The following is a 20,111-nucleotide window of genomic DNA, read 5'->3' as shown; positions in this document are numbered from 1 at the left end:
CAAAGTAAAGGGAATACTTAAAATAAAGTACTTATATAAACCGTGTTATTGAGGCTTCGAAGAGTGTTATAGTTTTTCGGGACTTTCTTCGTATCAGCAAATTTGAGTCCGTTAGATGGTGTCTTTCCCTTAAAAGATTGTTTTTTTCTGTTAATATCAGACATTGACAGTCAGGTTTTTAATCTTGGTGTTTAGGAAGGTTGCACAAATATTCAACTTCACTTGCACAAAGACAACTAGACTGAAAATTCTTGTCGTACGCGGGGATCGAATCCGCAACACAGGCGTGGTGACATATACCACTGGTCTATCCTTTACTCAAACATTAGTCGAACTTACTTACTTAACGGCTTACTAATATAAATGTATAAGTTTATTTCTTAATACGAGTTAAGTGACGCTTAAGACGAGTAAGTTATCTAGGTAAACAGTTTAAGGACTGGCACGTGGCATTCAGATGAAGCTGCATACCAACAGAATAGCGTGATTATAAATATGAATTTATGATTTGAGTAAAAACGAAATCGAAATACATTACCATTAAAAACAATACAATCGTCAATAAATCAGGCCGTGAACAGAAAGCGTGACAAAAATAGCTGACAATTAAACATTCTAAATATACAATATAATTTCAGCAGTTGTTTTACACTAATCGTGATTATCCATGAATGTATAATTAACACTAAAAATACCAGTTGACAAGTGACTCTCGGGTTGAGTCACGAAGAGTTTCGAATACTAAAAATATACACTTAAATTTGAACTCTATTCCAAGAACTTTACAGTTCATTTTCTGTTAGCAGGTAGCAGTGTGTGTTGCACAAAATATTACCGGCATGTAGCGATGTGACGTTAGAGCGGCATGGCAACACCGCGTCGCTGTGGCGTCGCGCGACCGCAGAGCTCCATCCCTTTCCAGCTCACGTTATCGAATGAGACAGAGCATGCGCAGCGTGTCGGTGTGGCGCGTCAGTATACTACGAGTTGAGTGGAAGGTCACAGCGTTCGGTGTAAACAAATATCCGTCTTTATCATTGGTGAGTTATATTGTTATAACTTTGTTTTGTTATTGATAAAACTACTCATTTGGAGTTCGTATTAACATGTTTCTCTATACTATAACATAAGCGATAATAGCAGTTCAAACTGTGAAAAATTCAAATTGTAACGTTAGTGGCGCGATAGCCGCACGCAACACCGACAGCTAAGCTACGCGAAAGAATGTTTGTTTAATCTTAGGTGCATTCGCGATTTTTTGTCTGTAGTTTTTAGTTTAGTTTTAGGAGTTTTTTGTACGTATAGGTACTAAATCTGTTGAGCTATGTATCGGAAGACATTGAAGGTACACAACATTAAGTAATTGTTACCCTAAGATCATACCTATTTAAGGGATTTAGTCATGGTTGCTATGTTTTTATAATCAGCTGCCAGTACCGCATAGACGCAACTTAGGAGATGCATATGTCCAGCATTAGACCACAATATGAAAATAGGCTTAATTGTATCGTCCAATTTAAAAAAATCCATTCTTGTTTTTAGTCTATTTAAAAACTGGAGTTTTACATAGTTCGGTAGTTCCGGTCACCTTAACTCCATCTTAGTTAACTAAAGCTACTTAAAAATAGACAAATACGATACATTTATCATACATCGTATTCGTAGTCATTTCACAATTAAAATTATTACTCAGTAGCTCAGTTTAACATATAAATTAATACTTGATTGTAATATGACTGCAAGACAGGTGGTTAATGACCCACAATTAAATGTCAAAACATGACTGATTGAATGTCAGTCAGTCAAATTTGGAATGAGTAAGATAGATTATATTTTTTATGTATCAATTATTGCAAAAATATGCGAACTGATAAAAGTAATATAATTTTAATTTTATTCGAGTATGTCGGTATAAGTAAAATACTGACTTCACTAAATCATAGATGGCAGCACAGGTAATGAAAGGGCATTCTGATCTGGGCAACATCACAGGATCTGATTATATATTATTGTATGGCCGAGTGTTTCACTAACATTTAAGGCACGTGAACAAAAGCACCTTATTTCAGAACAAGCATTTGTGGATCACAAACATGCTTGTTCTTCTCGGGGTCGGGAGCCTATGATCGGCCTGTTACTACATGCAGCCAAGTTACACTAGTCTTCAACAGTCGCTAGCGTTAACAGAAAACGCTAAATTATATAAATCATTACATAAATCCTTTCAATAACCCTTGAGAAATAGATTTGTCATTTCATAGATACATTTACATACAGCCATTCGAAGGTTATCTTTCGACATAACGATTGACAAAAGCCTAAATTTTCACCAAAATATTTTTTCCCAGCAAAAAACACACAAGGATGAAAGACAATCAGCATTTGATGATAGAATTGGTGAAGATAGTAGAACGTTTTCCAGAACTCTATGATTTGAACTTGGACTCGTATCGAACAAGATTTTCAGAGGATGCGTGGGCAAAAGTAGCTGCCTGTGTTCAAGCAGAACTAAATGAAGAATGTACAGGTATGGATGCAAAGTGTCCTTGAAGTGGGGATATCCAACAAAATTCTTATAATGCTGTAATTGTGGAAGAGAGATGCCACTCTATGTCGCATAGCGCTGTCTCCCTCTTGCTTGCGATTCGTCGGCATCAAGCTCTCTTGGACAAGTAAAACTATTGTAAGCGATAAAAGTTTCGGTGATTGCTTACACTTATGGAGAGATGTGATTTAGTCTCGTCCCTTATGTATGTAAACTCTAGCTCCTTCTATATCGTGGACCAGAGCAAAAAGCTCTCGCAACTTCTTGAAAAGTCACTGAATACCGTTATGCCTATCTATGAAACCAGGGTAATGTTCAACCACACTTTGACAATTGAACAGAAACCTTTCTTTATTCTACGTATGTTGTTTTTGTTGCAGTTGATGAAGTAAAGGTGAAATGGAAAGGGATAAGATCATCGTTCAATCGATATAAAGCTAAATTACACCAAAATAACAATGAGGGAGGATTCTTCAAGAAGTATTATTTGTACGACCATTTACGGTTTTTGGAACCATTTGTTAGACCAAAAGGGTAAGTAACACTTTTCATTAACTAAGTTATCGCTTGTAGTCTCCTAAAGAAGAACATTTTCATAGCCTTCCATCGTATGATATGTACTCGGGCACGCCGCATCAGCGTCGCCATTCTCAGAATTCAAGAAGTGACAGTGACCGAAAAACCGAAAAAGACCGGCTATTATGGCACTATTATCCAAGATATATTTATTATATTTGTTCAAAAAGCCGTCCCAGAATCTTTCTTCTGGCTCGTACTCTTTTTTTTCCTCTTAAAAGCTAGTCTCTCAACAACACAGTAATTTGAATATTTTGCACGGATTAAGGGTAACTAATAATGTGTAATACAAACTTTTAGCTCACCGTCCAGAGATCAGGATAAATCATGTAACTTCGTATACGTTGATAATGCTGACACAAACACACATAGCAACTCTATAGAGGAATGGAACCATATTGAAATAAAACCAGACTTCTCTAACAATTTCGATAAACATGAAGCAGACACAAATGAGGTTAGTAAAAGAAGTTCCAACGACGTTTCATGTCAAGAGAATGCTAAAAAAAGAAAATGTTCTATGGACAATAAAGATACAGAAGAAGAGAGTGAAGACTTACAGTTTTTTAGAAGTATTTTACCAGACATAAGAAACTTTACAATAAAAGAAAAACGAAAATTTAAAATGGGAATACTGAAACTAATTGATGACATAGAAAACGAAAGAAATGATGAAACGTAACTAGAAGATGTTTTAAGACTTTTATTTTTGTATCAAATGTGTATAAAATATGCTTACAACAGCCTAGTTTTTTCATTCAATTCTAATTTTCATAAGCAAATTGTACCTACTTACCTATGAAATAGAGCCCAGTTTTGCAAGTCAAGAAAATAAAATTGAAGAAACTTTTAAACTAAAACAAAGTTCCGATATTAGAGCTTGAGTTAGATAAGTTATAAACTTCTTACAAAGATTACATCATAGTTTACTAAGTTATCCTAATTAATATCAGTTTCGCATTGATTTTAGTGTTGTAGAAATCGCTAATAGTTAACTCATGTGATAATACCTTTTTTTTTTCAAATATGCACCTTTACCAGTCCCGTTCATTTTCATACATATTTTATTCTCAAAGATCCCAAAGAACACGTTTTAGATGTGCTGAAAAATTCATTATGATAGCAATTTAGTATCCTCGTCTAGTATACAATTTCCTTCTTTTCTTGGTATCCAAAACGTTATTATTCTCAAAGAGGATACCGTCATAGTCTAATGCAGGTTTAGCACAGCTTAGAAGCCAGACTTCACTGTGTATAGGATAGCTCTTCAGTAACTGCAACATTCTTATTATAAAAGGTGGTATACCCTCAAAGTCAGTGACAGCTTCAAGCTTCCCATCCCAGATCCCCAAAAAGTTCTGCTCGGCCATTGTCTTAATTAAAAATCGTTTTAAATCTGAGTAGTGGTGGCATGTCGAAGTCATTATCACGAGGTATTATTTATCGATCAAGTGTAACCCGAGTTGTGCGACGTCTCGACGCCCGCCAGAACTGTTATCGCGACAGCCTACCATCTGATGTATAACAAGTACAGTCCACCACACATCTCTAGCAGTTCGAGACTATCATCGCCTTAAGTTCAGAGTAGCAAGGTTGACAATCAGAATTAATTTTGCCCATCGACGTGCGGTCTTACGTTCTACCCTCATTTGCATGGAAATGAGATCGCAGAACATTCTCAACGTCACCCCCCGTCTCCTGACGCCTTCTTTGCTTAATTACAAAGACGACACACTGCGTGATTTTCCTCACACCATAACTCTTTAAAAATGTCGGATGGAGCCTTCATTTGATAAAATTCATACGATTCCCGTCATTTAAAAACAACCCTGTACCCAATTAATAGCTATATGTACACGTCTTTCACAACAAACTGCTTCAGTTCTTTCTTCATCAATATTAATATTTGGTAAACTCATTGCCATTGAGTGAATAACAAAGAACTATCAAACCTTCTGGTAAATAATAAAAAATGGAAAGAATGGGTGTTTGTGGGTGAATAAATATAGCCATCGTCAATATACAGGTGATCGGTGGCAGGTAGTTCAGCATTGAAAGGTCAGAGCCGACACGTGCTAATTAATTACTGTTGTTGATACTCAAAGGCACTTAAAACACTTTCCTACATTCCTACATATTATCCAAACATCTGTATCATAAAGGGATAAGGTTGAATTTTGCTTATCATTAATCCAACGTCATGTGGTTCATTTGACTCCATGCAGACCTATAAAAATCCATTTAGTTAATGAGTTCATCAAAGCATTGTATCCAACCTGTGTAATTAGTCGTAAGGCTATTTACCAATTACTATTGGGCTACTGCCGATAATAAGCAGTTTTAAACCAGGTCATAGTAGTATTCGTTTGTAGTTAAGTTTAAATTCATGGTTCGACTATAGTAAGTATTTCAACATAAAAGAAACTCTTATTCTATGTTTAATAAACTACGCAAATTATATTACGGAAAAATTATGATTTTGAGGAGTTAGTTATAACTAGGACTGACGCTTAAAAGGATTTCTGAATAAGTGTATTTCCTGATCCTGGTAAGGAAACATTTTTCATGAGCATCTCTCATCAGAATCAGAAGTAGTTGAGTTGTGTTACCGGGCAAGAACAACTGAAACCAACAGATAAAACATTCAAGAAAATTCTACCAGATGGCATAACAAACAATAAACACTTTCCTCATCTGCAAATCAAGTAGATAACAAGCCAACATGCTCAATTTAGTCCACAACAGCTAACCATAACGTGATCTTAACTAATTAACACGCCACTAAATCGCTTTGTTTCCTACATAATACTAAGTACCTATTTATGTCTATACATAATTATGGCGCTCACATTGGAGTTCGGAGCACGTGAATCGCCCCACCACTGACCCCTCCCCTTGTCTGGTTTCAGACTAATACCATTACAGTAATTAGGATATGCTTAACCATAATTAATGCAGTCATAAACTACGCACCGTTATACAGGTATATTGCAGAAGTGTTTGTTGTGCTTGATGATTTGAATGTTGTTGGAGATAATAATGTGTTTGCTGTGTTAGTAGTACAGGGTGTTCGTTTTAATATACATAAGTTGGAAGTTACGTTTTTCGCTCGATTACGTACATAGTCTATGTATGTGGTGATGTACTTTGCCCTGGCTATCGAAAGCATCACTAAGAACAGACTTTTAACCTAGTCATGGAGCAGAGGTGTCGAGAGGTTGGGGTCACGACGCTAAACAAACTGTGTGCAAGGTGTTGCAGGTACGGTGCCCGCGTAGGACAAGGGTTTGTATCTTTCACGAATCACTACTTATCCTGAGTCTGGGTATTCCCGTGCATGTGACCTGAGTGTTTATGAAATCCCCATGACACAAGGATTAAATTTTAATACAATACAAGACAGTAGTTTGACAGATATTATGAAGGAAAGACATAAAATAAGGTGAATCAGTATCCAAGTTATTTGATTATGATTGATGACTTCGAGACAAAATAAACTAAAATTGGAAGCTATAAAGTGATATTTGTAATAGTTTTCATCCCATCTGACCAAGTTTTTCAATAAACGTCTTTCTTAGTTCATAATGATCTTGAAAGCCAGCGGTCATCTATTGTGATGCCAAGATTAAGTAGAATGGATGCCTTTATTCTGGAAAGTATCATTGAGAGAGATTTGGACCACATCCGTTATAATTTCAACCTTCGATACTTCAACTTTAAAATGGATGTTTAGATTCTGGGAGAAATTTTTGAAAACTTTTTCGTGATGTTTGTTTTCATAAGGTAGATATCTTGACTTTTATTTACGTATATACTTTTCTTTTAAGTTTTCTCACTATAAAGATTTTTAATTCTAAAACAGTAATTATGCTTCGAGGTGTTTGTAATAATATGAATAATATCCTTAGAACGGGGACGACGCAGGCAACGGGTAAATCGTTATGTTTCTCTTTGATTTTAAGTGAAAACGTACTAATGTATGTACTATTTTCACAGCAATAAGTCAGTAACGTGTTTGAATACTCGTCTAGTTTGCACTTAGCTACCAGTTCTCGTTATCCCCATAAAATGTAATTTACAAGACGCGAAATAATTTATTAAAACTAAACATAATAAAGTATAGAGAGGGCGCTCTGGCCGGCGTAACAGCGGGTGGCTAAAACGTAAATCTTGTCTACCGCGGTACTTGTGCCACTTACCGTGTTGTACTTCAATATTTATGTACATACATGTGTAGTGATTGACGATCATGTTGACCGCCTCTGTGTATTGATTCTAAATACGGAATTATGCAGTGTTTTTTTTAATTCAGTCTTTCTGCTATGAAGTGTCATGTTGTGGACCTCAAAAGCGATAAAGGACAAAAACAAAAAAATGTTATAAAGAATCAACTGACCCATGATTTAGTCCAGAAAAACAAAACGGATACGACCAACATACATTTTTAGAAAAATGCAGTTAAATAACAAGAAGAAAGAAGAACAAAAACAGAAAGAACATCAGTACACGACAAGTCCAATAAAAGCTTCATCACCACATCAAACTTCTCATCATCAGCATCCACACAGGTGTTCAAATTCTCCACCTTCTAATCACTTTGGTTATACCAGACACAAAGGCTGTTGCGTTTAATTAGTTCTGACATGAATTATATGCCTCATTGTTTTGCTTAATTAATACGTTGATGACAGTATAATCATATCAAACGTAAAGCCCGAATGTCCATTAATGATGGAAATTCTAATGTCAATGGGATTCAAAACTTCAAGATCTGGGAAGTCTGTTCATTTTTTTACTAAGCTGGTGCTAGAATTGTTGTGTTATTTCCTGTCCATTGCGGAGCGGAACGACTATGATATTGTAAGTGCCCGATCATCAGCAGTAACGAGCGGATCTTGCACAATATTTCCACCCAATCTAATCAAGCTTCAGTTATGAAATCAATCCAAAGGTAGGATACAAATTTTGGGTATCAAGGTCGAAATTCTAACTCTAATCCACATAGCCTGCATTGATATTTAGACCATATTATAAGGATCCAATGGCCGAAATTTGATTACCAGTAATCAGAGCTTAGAACTTAAGCACGTGTGTCATGGTGAATCGATTTAGCTCTGTTAACCCTTACGTACTCAATGGCTCGTTGAAGCTAGATCCATATACACTTGATATGGACTCCCGATTGATGTCTTTGAACAGAATTCACCCTGTTGTGATTGTAAACCTAGCTTTTATGTAGTCAATTTTGTTATTTTGTTAGGTCTTATTATTTTTTAAGCTATTACTTAGTATACTTCTTCGAGGAACTGTACGGAGCGATAGTTGGTGGTAAATTCAAAGAAAAATTGGTTTTCAGAAAAAAAAATCTACCTTCTTCGAGTGCATTCTATTTCATTGTACAAAATGATCACGTCTTCTTGGAAGGACCACTTCATCCTTGATCATGGTTAGAACTTCATATCTCGTTCCTCTCAAGCATAACAAAGCAGCTTTATACTTTACCATAAATGACAGTTCATGCAATGTTCAGTCACAAACGCACACTGGCTTAGGTCACCTAATTACCGGTCGGAGTTCCATCCAACTCTAGCATCCTACGTAATAGGCACTGCTAATTCGATTATAGGTATGCTGTGTACTACTCGGTATAATCATGTACATGCTGACACAATGGCTACCTCAAAGATCAATACTAGTTCATTAGAGTGTTGTGCATGCTACTCAAATGTCAGGGGTTAGATTTATTCCTTGTATAAGTGCTAATGTTTATCGCTGGTATAGCTGTAATTGCCAGCATAACGGAAATTGTGAAGGAAAAAGGTTTTGTTGCAGGCGACTTGAATGCTTTGTTTGGTGTTTGTGTTAAACGAAATGTCTTACTGTATCTTCTAAGAGTTTAACGTAAAGCTTATCTTGTAGAAAAAAAAAACAACCTTAAAGTACGCGACTCATATTTTACGAGGAGAAATCCAAACCAATTGATAAAAAAACAACAGTTTTTGATGATCCTGTTCCAAAGTAAGCAAAATTAGTACAAAAACACTGATCTACTTAAACCAGAGAAATAAACGCGAGAAACCGGTTAAATTCTCGTTTCCCACGTTATGATTAGAAAATATAACATCATTATAATATTCCGCAGTTAGTTGAATGTGCAATACAGTAAGTTGGGGCCGGTGAAGTGTGAAACCGGTCCGGGACGATGTCCTGAGTCCCGGCATTCCTGGATGCGCTCACGCACTCAATTGCACTATTTCGCATTTGACTTTTCGAAGCGTTCGATTTGAATTTTATGAATTTAAAGTTTTTTGTTGTGTTTTGAAGTTTCTTCGTTATAAATGTTCGTAAATCTATATTTTAACAAAGGCCTGGTTATTCTTCTTGCTAAAAAGTATTTTTGACCTTTTTAAATACTTTCTCCACTTATTTTATTGTAGTTATATTATGTACATATTAAAATTTTATACAAACATATTTTACTGATTAGATTCAATAACCGATCTAGTCTAGAAAAAAAAAACGTGTTAACCTTCATCTATCAGTAATATTTTTTTGAAGTTAAGCGTATGAAATTGTTTGATAATTTCGAAAGTATAATTTGAATCAATTTAGGTAATAGTGCGATATTCCTATTTTTCATTTAAAAGAAACCATCGAAAGTTATACCTGAATTACTGTTCGTTGGGGTACACTATAATTAAGGTTAGTAGATCTATTCTAATTACAAAAATAAGGATACAACATCATGCTTATTGCATAGTTTTCTTTGTTTATAACATAGTCTAGGAACTACAAGAATAAATTTCAAAATGTCATTAGAATTCGATGAAGCTAATCACTTAAATAAGACCCAGTTAAGAAGAGATCCTTATTCTAATAAGTTTTACGTTATTTAAATCCAAAGTAATTTGTTGGGTACGCAATTTACCGCTCAAACGCCAGAATTAATAAGTTTGCACATTTTCAAAAAGTCGCCGCTGAAATAATCGCTTTACTTGGTCCAGATGATTTTAGATATGCCAGCCACAACGGGCAGGCAACAGGGACGGAGGATTTTAACTGCAACTGGTTCGAAAAAGACAACATTTTCCTTCCTTACTTGTAAAGTGCCTTAAAATTACAACCTTGCTCCTTAAAAATGATTCTTAAAGCTACTACATCCAAGGTTCAGATTTCAACGAGTTGGAAAAATGGATATTGCAATTTCTATTTGAACATTGAGGTGGCTACACATTTTTATTTGTGGGAAGAAAGGGAGGAAAAATTTCTCTATACTCAAGTTGGAGGGAGTCAGCGTTTAGCATTTATATTCTGGGTACGTGTAAGTTTCAGGCAACGGTCGCCGTGAAACTCGTAAATGGGAAAAAAGCAACAACGGAGAACTCAACTGTCTATAGTGAGGGGATCCACATCGAATCGTTATCATAATTTTACACAATAGAAAAAAGGACTATTTCACAAGTACAGCATTAAATACTACAGGCATAGATATATTGGTGGGAATAGATGTGGATTATTCCGTTAAAAAGAACAAAATTAAAACAGAATATTTATAAAATCATCCATCTAATAAATCTTCGGTGTCATCAGCCTGAACGTCTGGCAAGGCTATTATTAGCGTAATGAAGTGCTCGAATGCCACCGAAGGTTGATCCGTGACAAAAATAATGATTAATAAATCGGATCACGTTTGAGCTGGCAGTGAGGTAAGAATTATATCGGAAACAATGACACGCCAAGTGCGTCGGGTGAGAAATACAATAGCAATTATTTCGCTGTAGTCACCTTCATTGTCTTTAGCTCGCAAACAAGTAAACTATAAATTATTCAAATTGAATCATGGTTTTACACTTCAAAATGTTTGCTACTGTTTTATGTATTATCCTGTTACGAGGAGTCGTTATTTTAGGATTGTTGTACTTTATACTGCCTATTAATGATGTGACTTTTAGTCTGATCGGCTTGATGGTAATTGGAAAATGTTTTCTATGGACACCCGTGTGTCCTGGTGTCAAAGCAAGTTTAAAAATAATTTCGTATCCAATCAAATTGCTTTGAGCTGTGAATTTTCCGTACAGGCTAAACTTGCTGTACAATTTGGGATGTAAACTCCGTCTTTCCTTCAGCTGTTTAAGGTCAGAAGACTGTATTCTTTATCAATTCGTATCCTTGTATACCCAAAAAATAGCTCCACTTATTAAAATAATTAAAAAGGAGTATATTCAGTTAAGGCAACTATTTGATGGTGATTACACTACCAAGCTTCGCGTCAGAATAGTGAAAGGGACCAATTGATGAATGATTCATATTGAATATGTTCCTGATGTGCAATATGACCTGTGAACCTTTAATCGGTTTTCATGACATCATTATTATTTTAATCGATGATATATGAGTCTTGAAACAATGATATAATATCATTAATAATGTATTGGAACCCTTTAATGGAGTAATCAGCATATACATAGTATGATAACTTTGCATTACTTGTGTATTATACACACACAAGTTAATTCTTCTTAATTTAAAACAAAACAAAAATCGACATTATTATAAAAAAAGCATTCTACTAATTAGTCTCTCGATTCTCGATATTTTCCGCGACGTGTCCCATCACTAGCACTCGTCATCAGAGCAAGAGCCGCGTTGATATTTCCACGTAGATTTTGCTCCGTAAAACCTTTGCCGTTTATTTTTGTATACATTTTTGGCGCATCTCTTTATATTTACAACCGCAAGTGAGTTGTACGATTGTCAGTTGACCTCATGTGTTATTCAAGTGATACCAACGTACCAACAATAATGGGGTTTGCATGTTACAATGACTGAGGTTATGTAACATATAATTCTGTCCTATATTATGTAGAGAAAACATGATTATAAATAATGATAACGTCGTAATTGTATTTGTGATTGTGAAGCGTAGATAAATGGCTGAATTTACTCGTTTTGGAGAATGCCGTGATTTGATTTCAACAGTGAATGTTTTTCGGTTATAGTATTTTCAATATACCGCTAAAAGATCTTATTATTTTATATGAATTATTTAATTTCGATAAAAAAGGATTCCGATTAATCGTTCATTACCGAAAGACGACTTTGACTTGACATTGGTAACTAACTTTAAATATGTAAAAGTGTCTTGTGACATGTGTAAAGATTATTCAAAGAAAATGCCAAGACCAAGGAAAATTCCAAGATTCCTCTACATCTTGGTGGCAGATAAACAGGAAAACTCAAGAGGATTTTCATCAGGTCTGTAATAAAGGACCACATGATTTTCAGCATACTAGATACTAGCCCACATATAATGAAGTTTTAAGGAAGGTAGGTGGTAGGATACATCCAGTATCGGTGGATACATATAAGGTGTCACCCTTCCAAAACTTAAAGAGTTTAGGTACGATAAGATGTGATCACCTCTACTCCAGAGCGGTGAGATTCTTCAGTTCACAAAGCCAATGTAACATTCATTGAAGGTCAGCCGCGGCAATATCCACAATGAATTTCAACACGAAAAGCAATGATAATAAAGGAGTTTACGATGAACGTGATGCAGTTAATAGCGGGATAACTTTGATGTCCCGTTTGTATTGTTGAAGCGGATTACGAGGTTACAATAATGGATGGGCAATAATATTTCCTGTTCTGTTTTAAAACAGTCAGAAAGTCTAAGTCATTGTATGCTCTAAGAAAAGAGAGATGGCATACAGTATTTTGTGTACTGATTTAGTGACGTCCTACTCGCACAACGACAAAAGTTATAACCAGCATAAAATAATGTAGAACAGGAACTGCGCATACGTCCCTATAAAAAAGAGGTTTTTGTTTGGTACTACTATTTAAGGTTCCATAACCAAAGAGTGAAAACAAAATCCCTATGGCTAAGACTACGCTGACAGCCCGTCCGTCTGTCATTAAAGTGTATATCAAAATTCTACTGTTATAGCTTGACTGTTGAAATTTTCACAGTTCTCCTTTATATTTTTTGTACAGAACCCTCAGTGTTTCGATTCCAACTCGTACTTGACCAGTTTTCCATAACTACCTACCATACCTACTCTCCTTAGACTAAACGAATACACGACTCGTTATATAAGCAACAATCATGTAATAATGGAAGGAACTGTCACCTGAGGCACGGGCCATCGACCTAGTTTAAAACCTCTTTAGTAGTGTAACATTGTAAGTATGGCTATGAACCTTAAACACTAACCTAACCTAGACACTATTTATCATCATTAGGTTAGACTTTGTTCGGCCTTTGCTGAATATTAGTCCCTTAATTTGGATTTTTTTTGTTTAATTTGGTCAGTTTTGGTCTTGTTAAGTTACTTACCTACTATTATTATCTCAATCAAAATTATATAACATATATATATATATTTTAACGACTGATTGTAAAACACAAAAGGCCACCATCCTTTAGGGTATGTTAGGGTGTGCTGTCTTGCTTTAAGAACTACTACTTATTTTTGGAAATTCATTCAAAAAGCTCCTGCCTGGAATCGCGGTAGATTGCACCACCCATGATCGCAGGTACGAGAGAAGAATGAAGCTCCCCTCTGGTTTTACGGGTAAGAGTCCAGCCTCGAAATCTGATACCTTTTGACCTTCCACAGAGCAGAGAAAGACCATGAGGATTTTAGCTGGTACAAAAGATGATCAGAGGACTAACGATTCCCTTTGACTGCCAGGGTAAATTTTATCTGCTGGGAGAAAGAGCGTAGCCTGAGAAGTAAGTACTTCTTTTCTTTCTCAGGCTACGCTCTTTCTCCCATCATGGGGCACAAAAAGCAGCCACCTTTCTCTGGTCTTCCATAAAACGTATGACGACTAAAGGTCACTTACTCAAATTGCTACTTAATATCAATGTAATTCCATCACAATAGCTCTTCTAAGACTCCATACATACCGTATAGTATCCGTAACTGTCTGTAAGTAGTCTCGACGTGAGCTTGCCTAATACGTTGCATAATATGAAAGACTGCACTGAACTGATTTCGTCAACGGATTCAAGTCAGCTGTTATGCAAAGAGAAAGTTTTCTTTTATAAAATACTATTATGACCAGAGTTTTAGGTAGGTACTCGTGAATACATATGATGAAGTTACTTTCGAAAATTCTGTTTACGAAAATCTTTACTAATGTAAAGCTTGTTTGAACGCGTTAATTTAAGGAACTACCAGTCCAATTTGAAAAAAACATTCAGTGTCAGATAGCCCCTTTTTTGAAAAGCCTTTCTCAAAGCTCTAAAGGCTATGTACCGTACTTAAACATAATGCAAAAACGGAGAGAAAGGTAAAATAAAAACCTAAATGTATGTAATGGTATATATTCATAACCACGTGAACGAAGTCAAGCGCAGCAGCTTCTCAATCAATTGAAATACCGCGTAAATTTCGTTTGATTTCGAAAACCGAATACTCTACAATTTTAAGTAGTTTCCTTAAGCTTTGACCAGCAAAAAAACCAAGAGACTATCATTTCTAACTTCTTATCACTTTATATCATTCCTAACTCTACAATGCTACCTGTTCAAATTCGATAAACTGCCAATGGCCGACATGGATTATGACCATACCCATTTTAAAACATCTTCCCACCAAAGCAAAGTAAGGTTTCCAAACAGGATGCCAAACTGAACCCTACGGTACTTCTTCAAGAAATACAGTCACGATAATGTTAGTAAGCAAAATCCACATTTACAGTTACTCTGGTATCACAGACTATATTGAGAGTAAATGTTTGCGCACTTTGTGTAAGTAAAGACTAGAAATATCTAATCCTATAAGGGAATGCACTGTCCTTAATATGCTCAAACGGTGGAGGTACGCATATTGAGTCACAAGGCGGTCGAAGTCGCAGCGGCTATCGACGCAGCCAGACTATCGCCTCACTGTACGCCTATTAACTGATATCTGATATAGAGCTGGTTAGTACCACTTCACGTAACAATTGTAGAGATTGCTCAATAATTGGTAAGTAAAGGAACAAAAACAAATATACTACATTGCAATTACTGAATTACACCCTTATTGTTATGATTAAAAACAACATTTTTGTAAGGTAAACAAGGATTAAATTTTATATATCAAGAACCTGAATAATATGAGACATGCTGATATTTTAAACATCGCTACCATCTCAACAACGCAAAATAATCTAAATAAAATCACAAGTACGTATTTTTGCTCTTTCGTAGCACACATCAAAATTACCTTTGCTGTAACATTTAGACAAATACTGACACACTAAAATGATAATTGTCACAGTAACTGCAGCTCTACTACGAACCTTATGTGGACAGATCTCGGAGCGATAGCGGGCGAGATGTCGGCTGCACTGTCGCAGCCTCGCTTACCCCCCCCCCCACTCCTCGAGTGTCATTGAACGTCTTGGAGTGTGGACTGGCTCATTGCAATCTTAACGAATGCAAAATACAATGTGAGACTAAGGGCACCCTAATGACTTTCATGTCACTTCATTCGACTGATTAAAACGATATATTTTTATTGTGACTTCAGAAACAAGTTGCCTATGCAATAAACTGACTGTCTTATAAATAGAATAAAGAAGCTCTGATCTATCTTTGTCTGTTTAAAAATGATTCCACTCCCACGCTTAAAACCTAGACGAAGAAAAATTTGTTATAGTTTTACTAATAATTCACATCTTAATTTTAACGAAAAATCTCGTCACCAAGTACTAGGACATCATAATGATAAAGCTGTTTGGTCCATTGTAAGTCAGATGTCGCGTAAGACGCACCGTACGAGATAATTTCACCTGACCTGTGCCAGTTCATTGACTGTGTCCTGCATAGACAAACGCATGTCTAGTATAGGGCGAGTACAAGGTACAAGCGATGGCGTTCCAATTTTGTTTTTTGACTTATGTAGGCATACGGCTGCAACCTCGTTAAGCCATAATTATTGTAACTGAGATAGACAGATGATGCTCTAGTGTTCTGTTTTGCTTCTACAACTGAAATAGGTTTTCTTTGAAAGATGATAGGCCCACAAATCTTTCCTCTTAGGGGTCACTGTATCAAAAAATACTTAAGTTAAAATACTTTTGTCTTAACGACAGCTTGACAGCTTGAGTTCATCGTGAGATGGACTTGAAGAGTTTCATGATTGTACCGGGACATTATGAAAAGCACGAAAAAGTTTAGATTTTTCATTTAAAATGTTTTTTTATCATAACTTTAAGTAAATCGTCGATTCGTCATTTACATTATAAAAGTAATAACAACTAATATAAAAACAAACGACTGCTAAATACCGCTGTTCACTTGCCCCACGCGCCTTCTAACCGAGAGCCTACTGCGTATAAAGTGCTTCAATGTAAAAAGGACACATAGAAACAAGAAGGAAATTTATCTCGCTGGCTGTGGGCGTGATACTGTGCCTCTTTGTTTCTACCGGCCCGTGATTCTGTAATGATGAAACTTTACATCCATTTACTTTATATCGTACCTGTTAAATAAATGAACCAGAAGTGCCTTGACTGAAGACGGTGGCTGTTGAGTGATGAGGTTCTATCATTATTCAGAATTATCGACGTCGATCAGAAAATGGATAATATTTAATCTTTTTGGATAAGGTATTTTAATTTTAGTAGTGATTCTTAGTGTACCTCTTAATTAATTAGCATGATTGAGGATAATTAAAATAAACATTCCAGTCCATTGAGATATCAACATTTGGATTCTATCACTTTTAGTGAGCATATCGGCAAAATCAATACAGTATCCTGCACTAATCCCACCGAACAATGGATATTTCGAATGTACTCCGAAATACCGTACAATATATTGTCCGGGACGGCTGACCGACATTCACCTACGTATCCCGCATGCCTCGGAAACAATGGCGTTAAAATCATGACAATCAATATTTGATCGGCCCGTTACACTTTTAGGGCTTGCAATAACGCCCGATAATTAGTTATATCAATCGCACGAAAGCTGTTTTTGGGTCAACGATAATATTACCTTGATAAATTTTGCTGTGAAGCGCTTGATGTATCACTATGGAAGTGTGAGTTTATGAAGGTTAATTGATTAGGATAATTGATGCAAATTGAGGATTAAATTCTAAATTGACACTACAATTGTATTTGTAGTACAAAAAGTTTCCATCTATAGGTATCAAGTGTTAAACATCACTAAGAAATGCAAGCAAGTCATTTAGTGTGCACAATGTGTGAGAGCTTTAATAAGCTCAGATCGCTAATGTCACCCCAAACGCTGCCAAACTCAAATGCTAGTAGGCCGGACATGTCAGTCGCACGTCAAAACTGTAAACTGAATGAAACTAAATATACAATTCACAAGTACTCTTGCATTATTGAGGTAAAGTCGAAAATAATCCACTTGATCTATCACGGCTTCGCAAACTAGAAGCATCAACTGAAGAATGTGGTGATAGAAAGCCAAGTGGTGTTAAAATAGACATAAACATAAATGAAACAAATAAAGCAGGTAATAAAAGAAGTGATTTTGAAAGTTGCAATAAACGCTTGCTAGCTAATGTAAGTAAGCTCCATGATTTTCTAAAAGGCTAGAAGGGAAGTGAAGCTCATTAAGATAAAAACTGGATTCCACCAAGATAATTTTCTATAAAGCCAACCTAATCTACTGACCGAACACATTACGGTATCCACAATTGTTTGACACTTACTTACGTACCTGTTGATTAACTTTAAGTTCTAGAAACCGGCCCTGCAGGCTGGTACACATTACATTCAGACAGAAAGCCTTTCTATACATATTTAGTGCAACAACTGGGAACCGGCCGCAGCTTACCTCTAGGTGACCAAAGCGTGCTACAAAATACCATAGATCTATGAAACTTTCGAAATGGAATACCAATATTCAGATCAGGAATTAATTAGTTAAAAGTCGACGAATTTTATTTTGGAAAGAAAGAAATGACGGTCTTGGTATTTGGTATTTTGCTATCAGGAAAATCAGACTGAGAAGTTGTACCCGAAAAGGCTTTAACAATTTTTTTTTTTTATGCGGACAACATCACATACATCGTTCTGAACCCAAAGTAAGTTGCTGAAGCACTTGTGTTATGGAATTCAGATACAACGAAGGTACCACAAACACCCAGACCCGAGACAATGTAGAAAATGTGAATTTTTACATTGACCCGACCGGGGATCGAACCCGGGACCTCAGAGTTAGTGACACCTTGAAACCGGTGCGTACGCCACTCGACCACGGCGGTCGTCGAAATTTGATAATTCTAATAAAAAATGAAAACCCTTTCATTTTATAAACAGTGTAATTTTAATCACTCAATTTCTCTATCACTAGCGAGTTTCTATGAAACTACTTTATAATTATGATCACGAACTCGAAAGCTGTTTAGACTTAAGTTATTATTAGTAATTGGTATAATTATTAATACATATATGTAGCTGGCTTACTAGTAAGGAGTATACCTACATGTGCTAGCGGGAAATATTTCTTGACTATTTCGTGTGGAATTACACAATTACATATAGACTAGGTCACCATCATCATCAGCTTGCTACAGTCATCTGATAGACACAGGCTCTTCCAAGGTCAAAACAGATCACCGATGAGACTAAAATACTGTACTTTTGGCAAGAACATCGTCATAGTGGCTTCCAGGTAATTTGGCCCTTGAAATCCACAGCATATGCACGGAATGGCACTGTACTCGGTCTACTCAAATACCCAGGTGACTAACCTCACTTACGGCATTCAGGCAATCCATAAGAAGAACTCAGATTGCTTCGACATCGGGATCTTCATAGCATTCATGTCTGCCACTTTGTTGCTCCCGATTTGTAAGCAAAATTTCTCCGTAGTCTTGATCCAAGGTTAGTCTAGATTGGTGTGTAGTCCTACCTGATTCAAGCTGGGTCCTACATTTATACAGAACTTTGAGTTTACACAAATTTTAGTTAACATCTAATATTAGTCTGTCAAAACAACAAATGATGTCTCATACCAATAATTACAGAGACATAATACACCCAAATAATGACAGTGGAATATTCAAAAAGCGTCTGTTTCATAGTTACTCAGCACATTTTGAGCTGATACAAATGTTTACGCGTTTCATGAATCAGTTCATTGATTTATTAGGTAGACACATTATATTTGTTACTCACCTATGCTTTGTCATTGACTGAAGGCTTGCTTTGTCTAATGTGTTACGTTGGTTATGTAATTATAGTGTGAATCTTTTACTTGGGAAGTAAGTTTTGGTGTGTACCTATGAATTATTTTGTGATGACTAATGAGCACATCGATGACTTTTCGATTACTCACTTGATTGGCTTTTACAATTTGATTTTCTTTAACCACAATAAGTCACACTTATCAGTAAATAACTCTTTCTTCATACAACATTTTTATAACATCTACATTATCGTTTTCATTATTCAAGCATCGATCTGGTTTGAAAAATCTAACAATTTAAATAAGTTCTTTCTTAAAACACGTATATATTTCCGACTCCATATAAAAATGCCACGTCTAGTAGAATCACAGTCTTGCGAAGTCATTTGTGTTTGTGTCTCCACAGCGAGTTTACGAGCGATGTCCTATCGTGCTCTCCGGAGCCAACGGAGATTCTAGATTCAAAACACTGGATATTTCCTACCAAGTCTACTGGCTACTTTATATATCGTCGAGTTCCGTACCAATAAAACTGCTTTATCTAATGTAAATAAACATTACATATTAGCTGCTTGCTTTATAGTTGGACTCACTTAATTTGTGCTCCACAGATTATGGTGTGCTATTGAATTAAAAGTAAAAAAGTTTAAAAGAGGGTGAATATTAAGTGAGTCTACATTCTTTCGCGTGGCGTTACGATCAATGGTTTTAATTTAATTGTTTTAATATGCTTTGGAAACTGTTTTTGCGGCTTCATTATATGGATATCTACGTGCAAATCTATCTATTATTGGTATCGGATTAGTGCATACTGAAAAGTAA

At 35.9% G+C, this 20,111-nt stretch overlaps 1 protein-coding gene across 1 annotated transcript; it reads left to right on the top strand.

Moving 5' to 3' along the window:
- Window positions 1-247: 247 nt before the first annotated feature.
- On the top strand, window positions 248-3,864 carry LOC113500675. The gene is made up of 4 exons (XM_026881539.1): window positions 248-1,040; window positions 2,349-2,527; window positions 2,926-3,079; window positions 3,422-3,864. Exons 2-4 carry the CDS (start codon window positions 2,365-2,367, stop codon window positions 3,801-3,803), a joined length of 699 nt encoding a protein of 232 aa, XP_026737340.1. The 5' UTR covers window positions 248-1,040; window positions 2,349-2,364; the 3' UTR covers window positions 3,804-3,864.
- Window positions 3,865-20,111: the final 16,247 nt, after the last annotated feature.

The sequence above is a fragment of the Trichoplusia ni genome, chromosome 14 (genome assembly GCF_003590095.1).
Source record: "Trichoplusia ni isolate ovarian cell line Hi5 chromosome 14, tn1, whole genome shotgun sequence".
NCBI classification, from domain to species: Eukaryota; Metazoa; Arthropoda; class Insecta; order Lepidoptera; family Noctuidae; genus Trichoplusia; species Trichoplusia ni.
The sequence above is the reverse complement of the archived record's forward strand: the minus strand, read 5'-3'. Positions and strand labels throughout refer to the sequence as shown.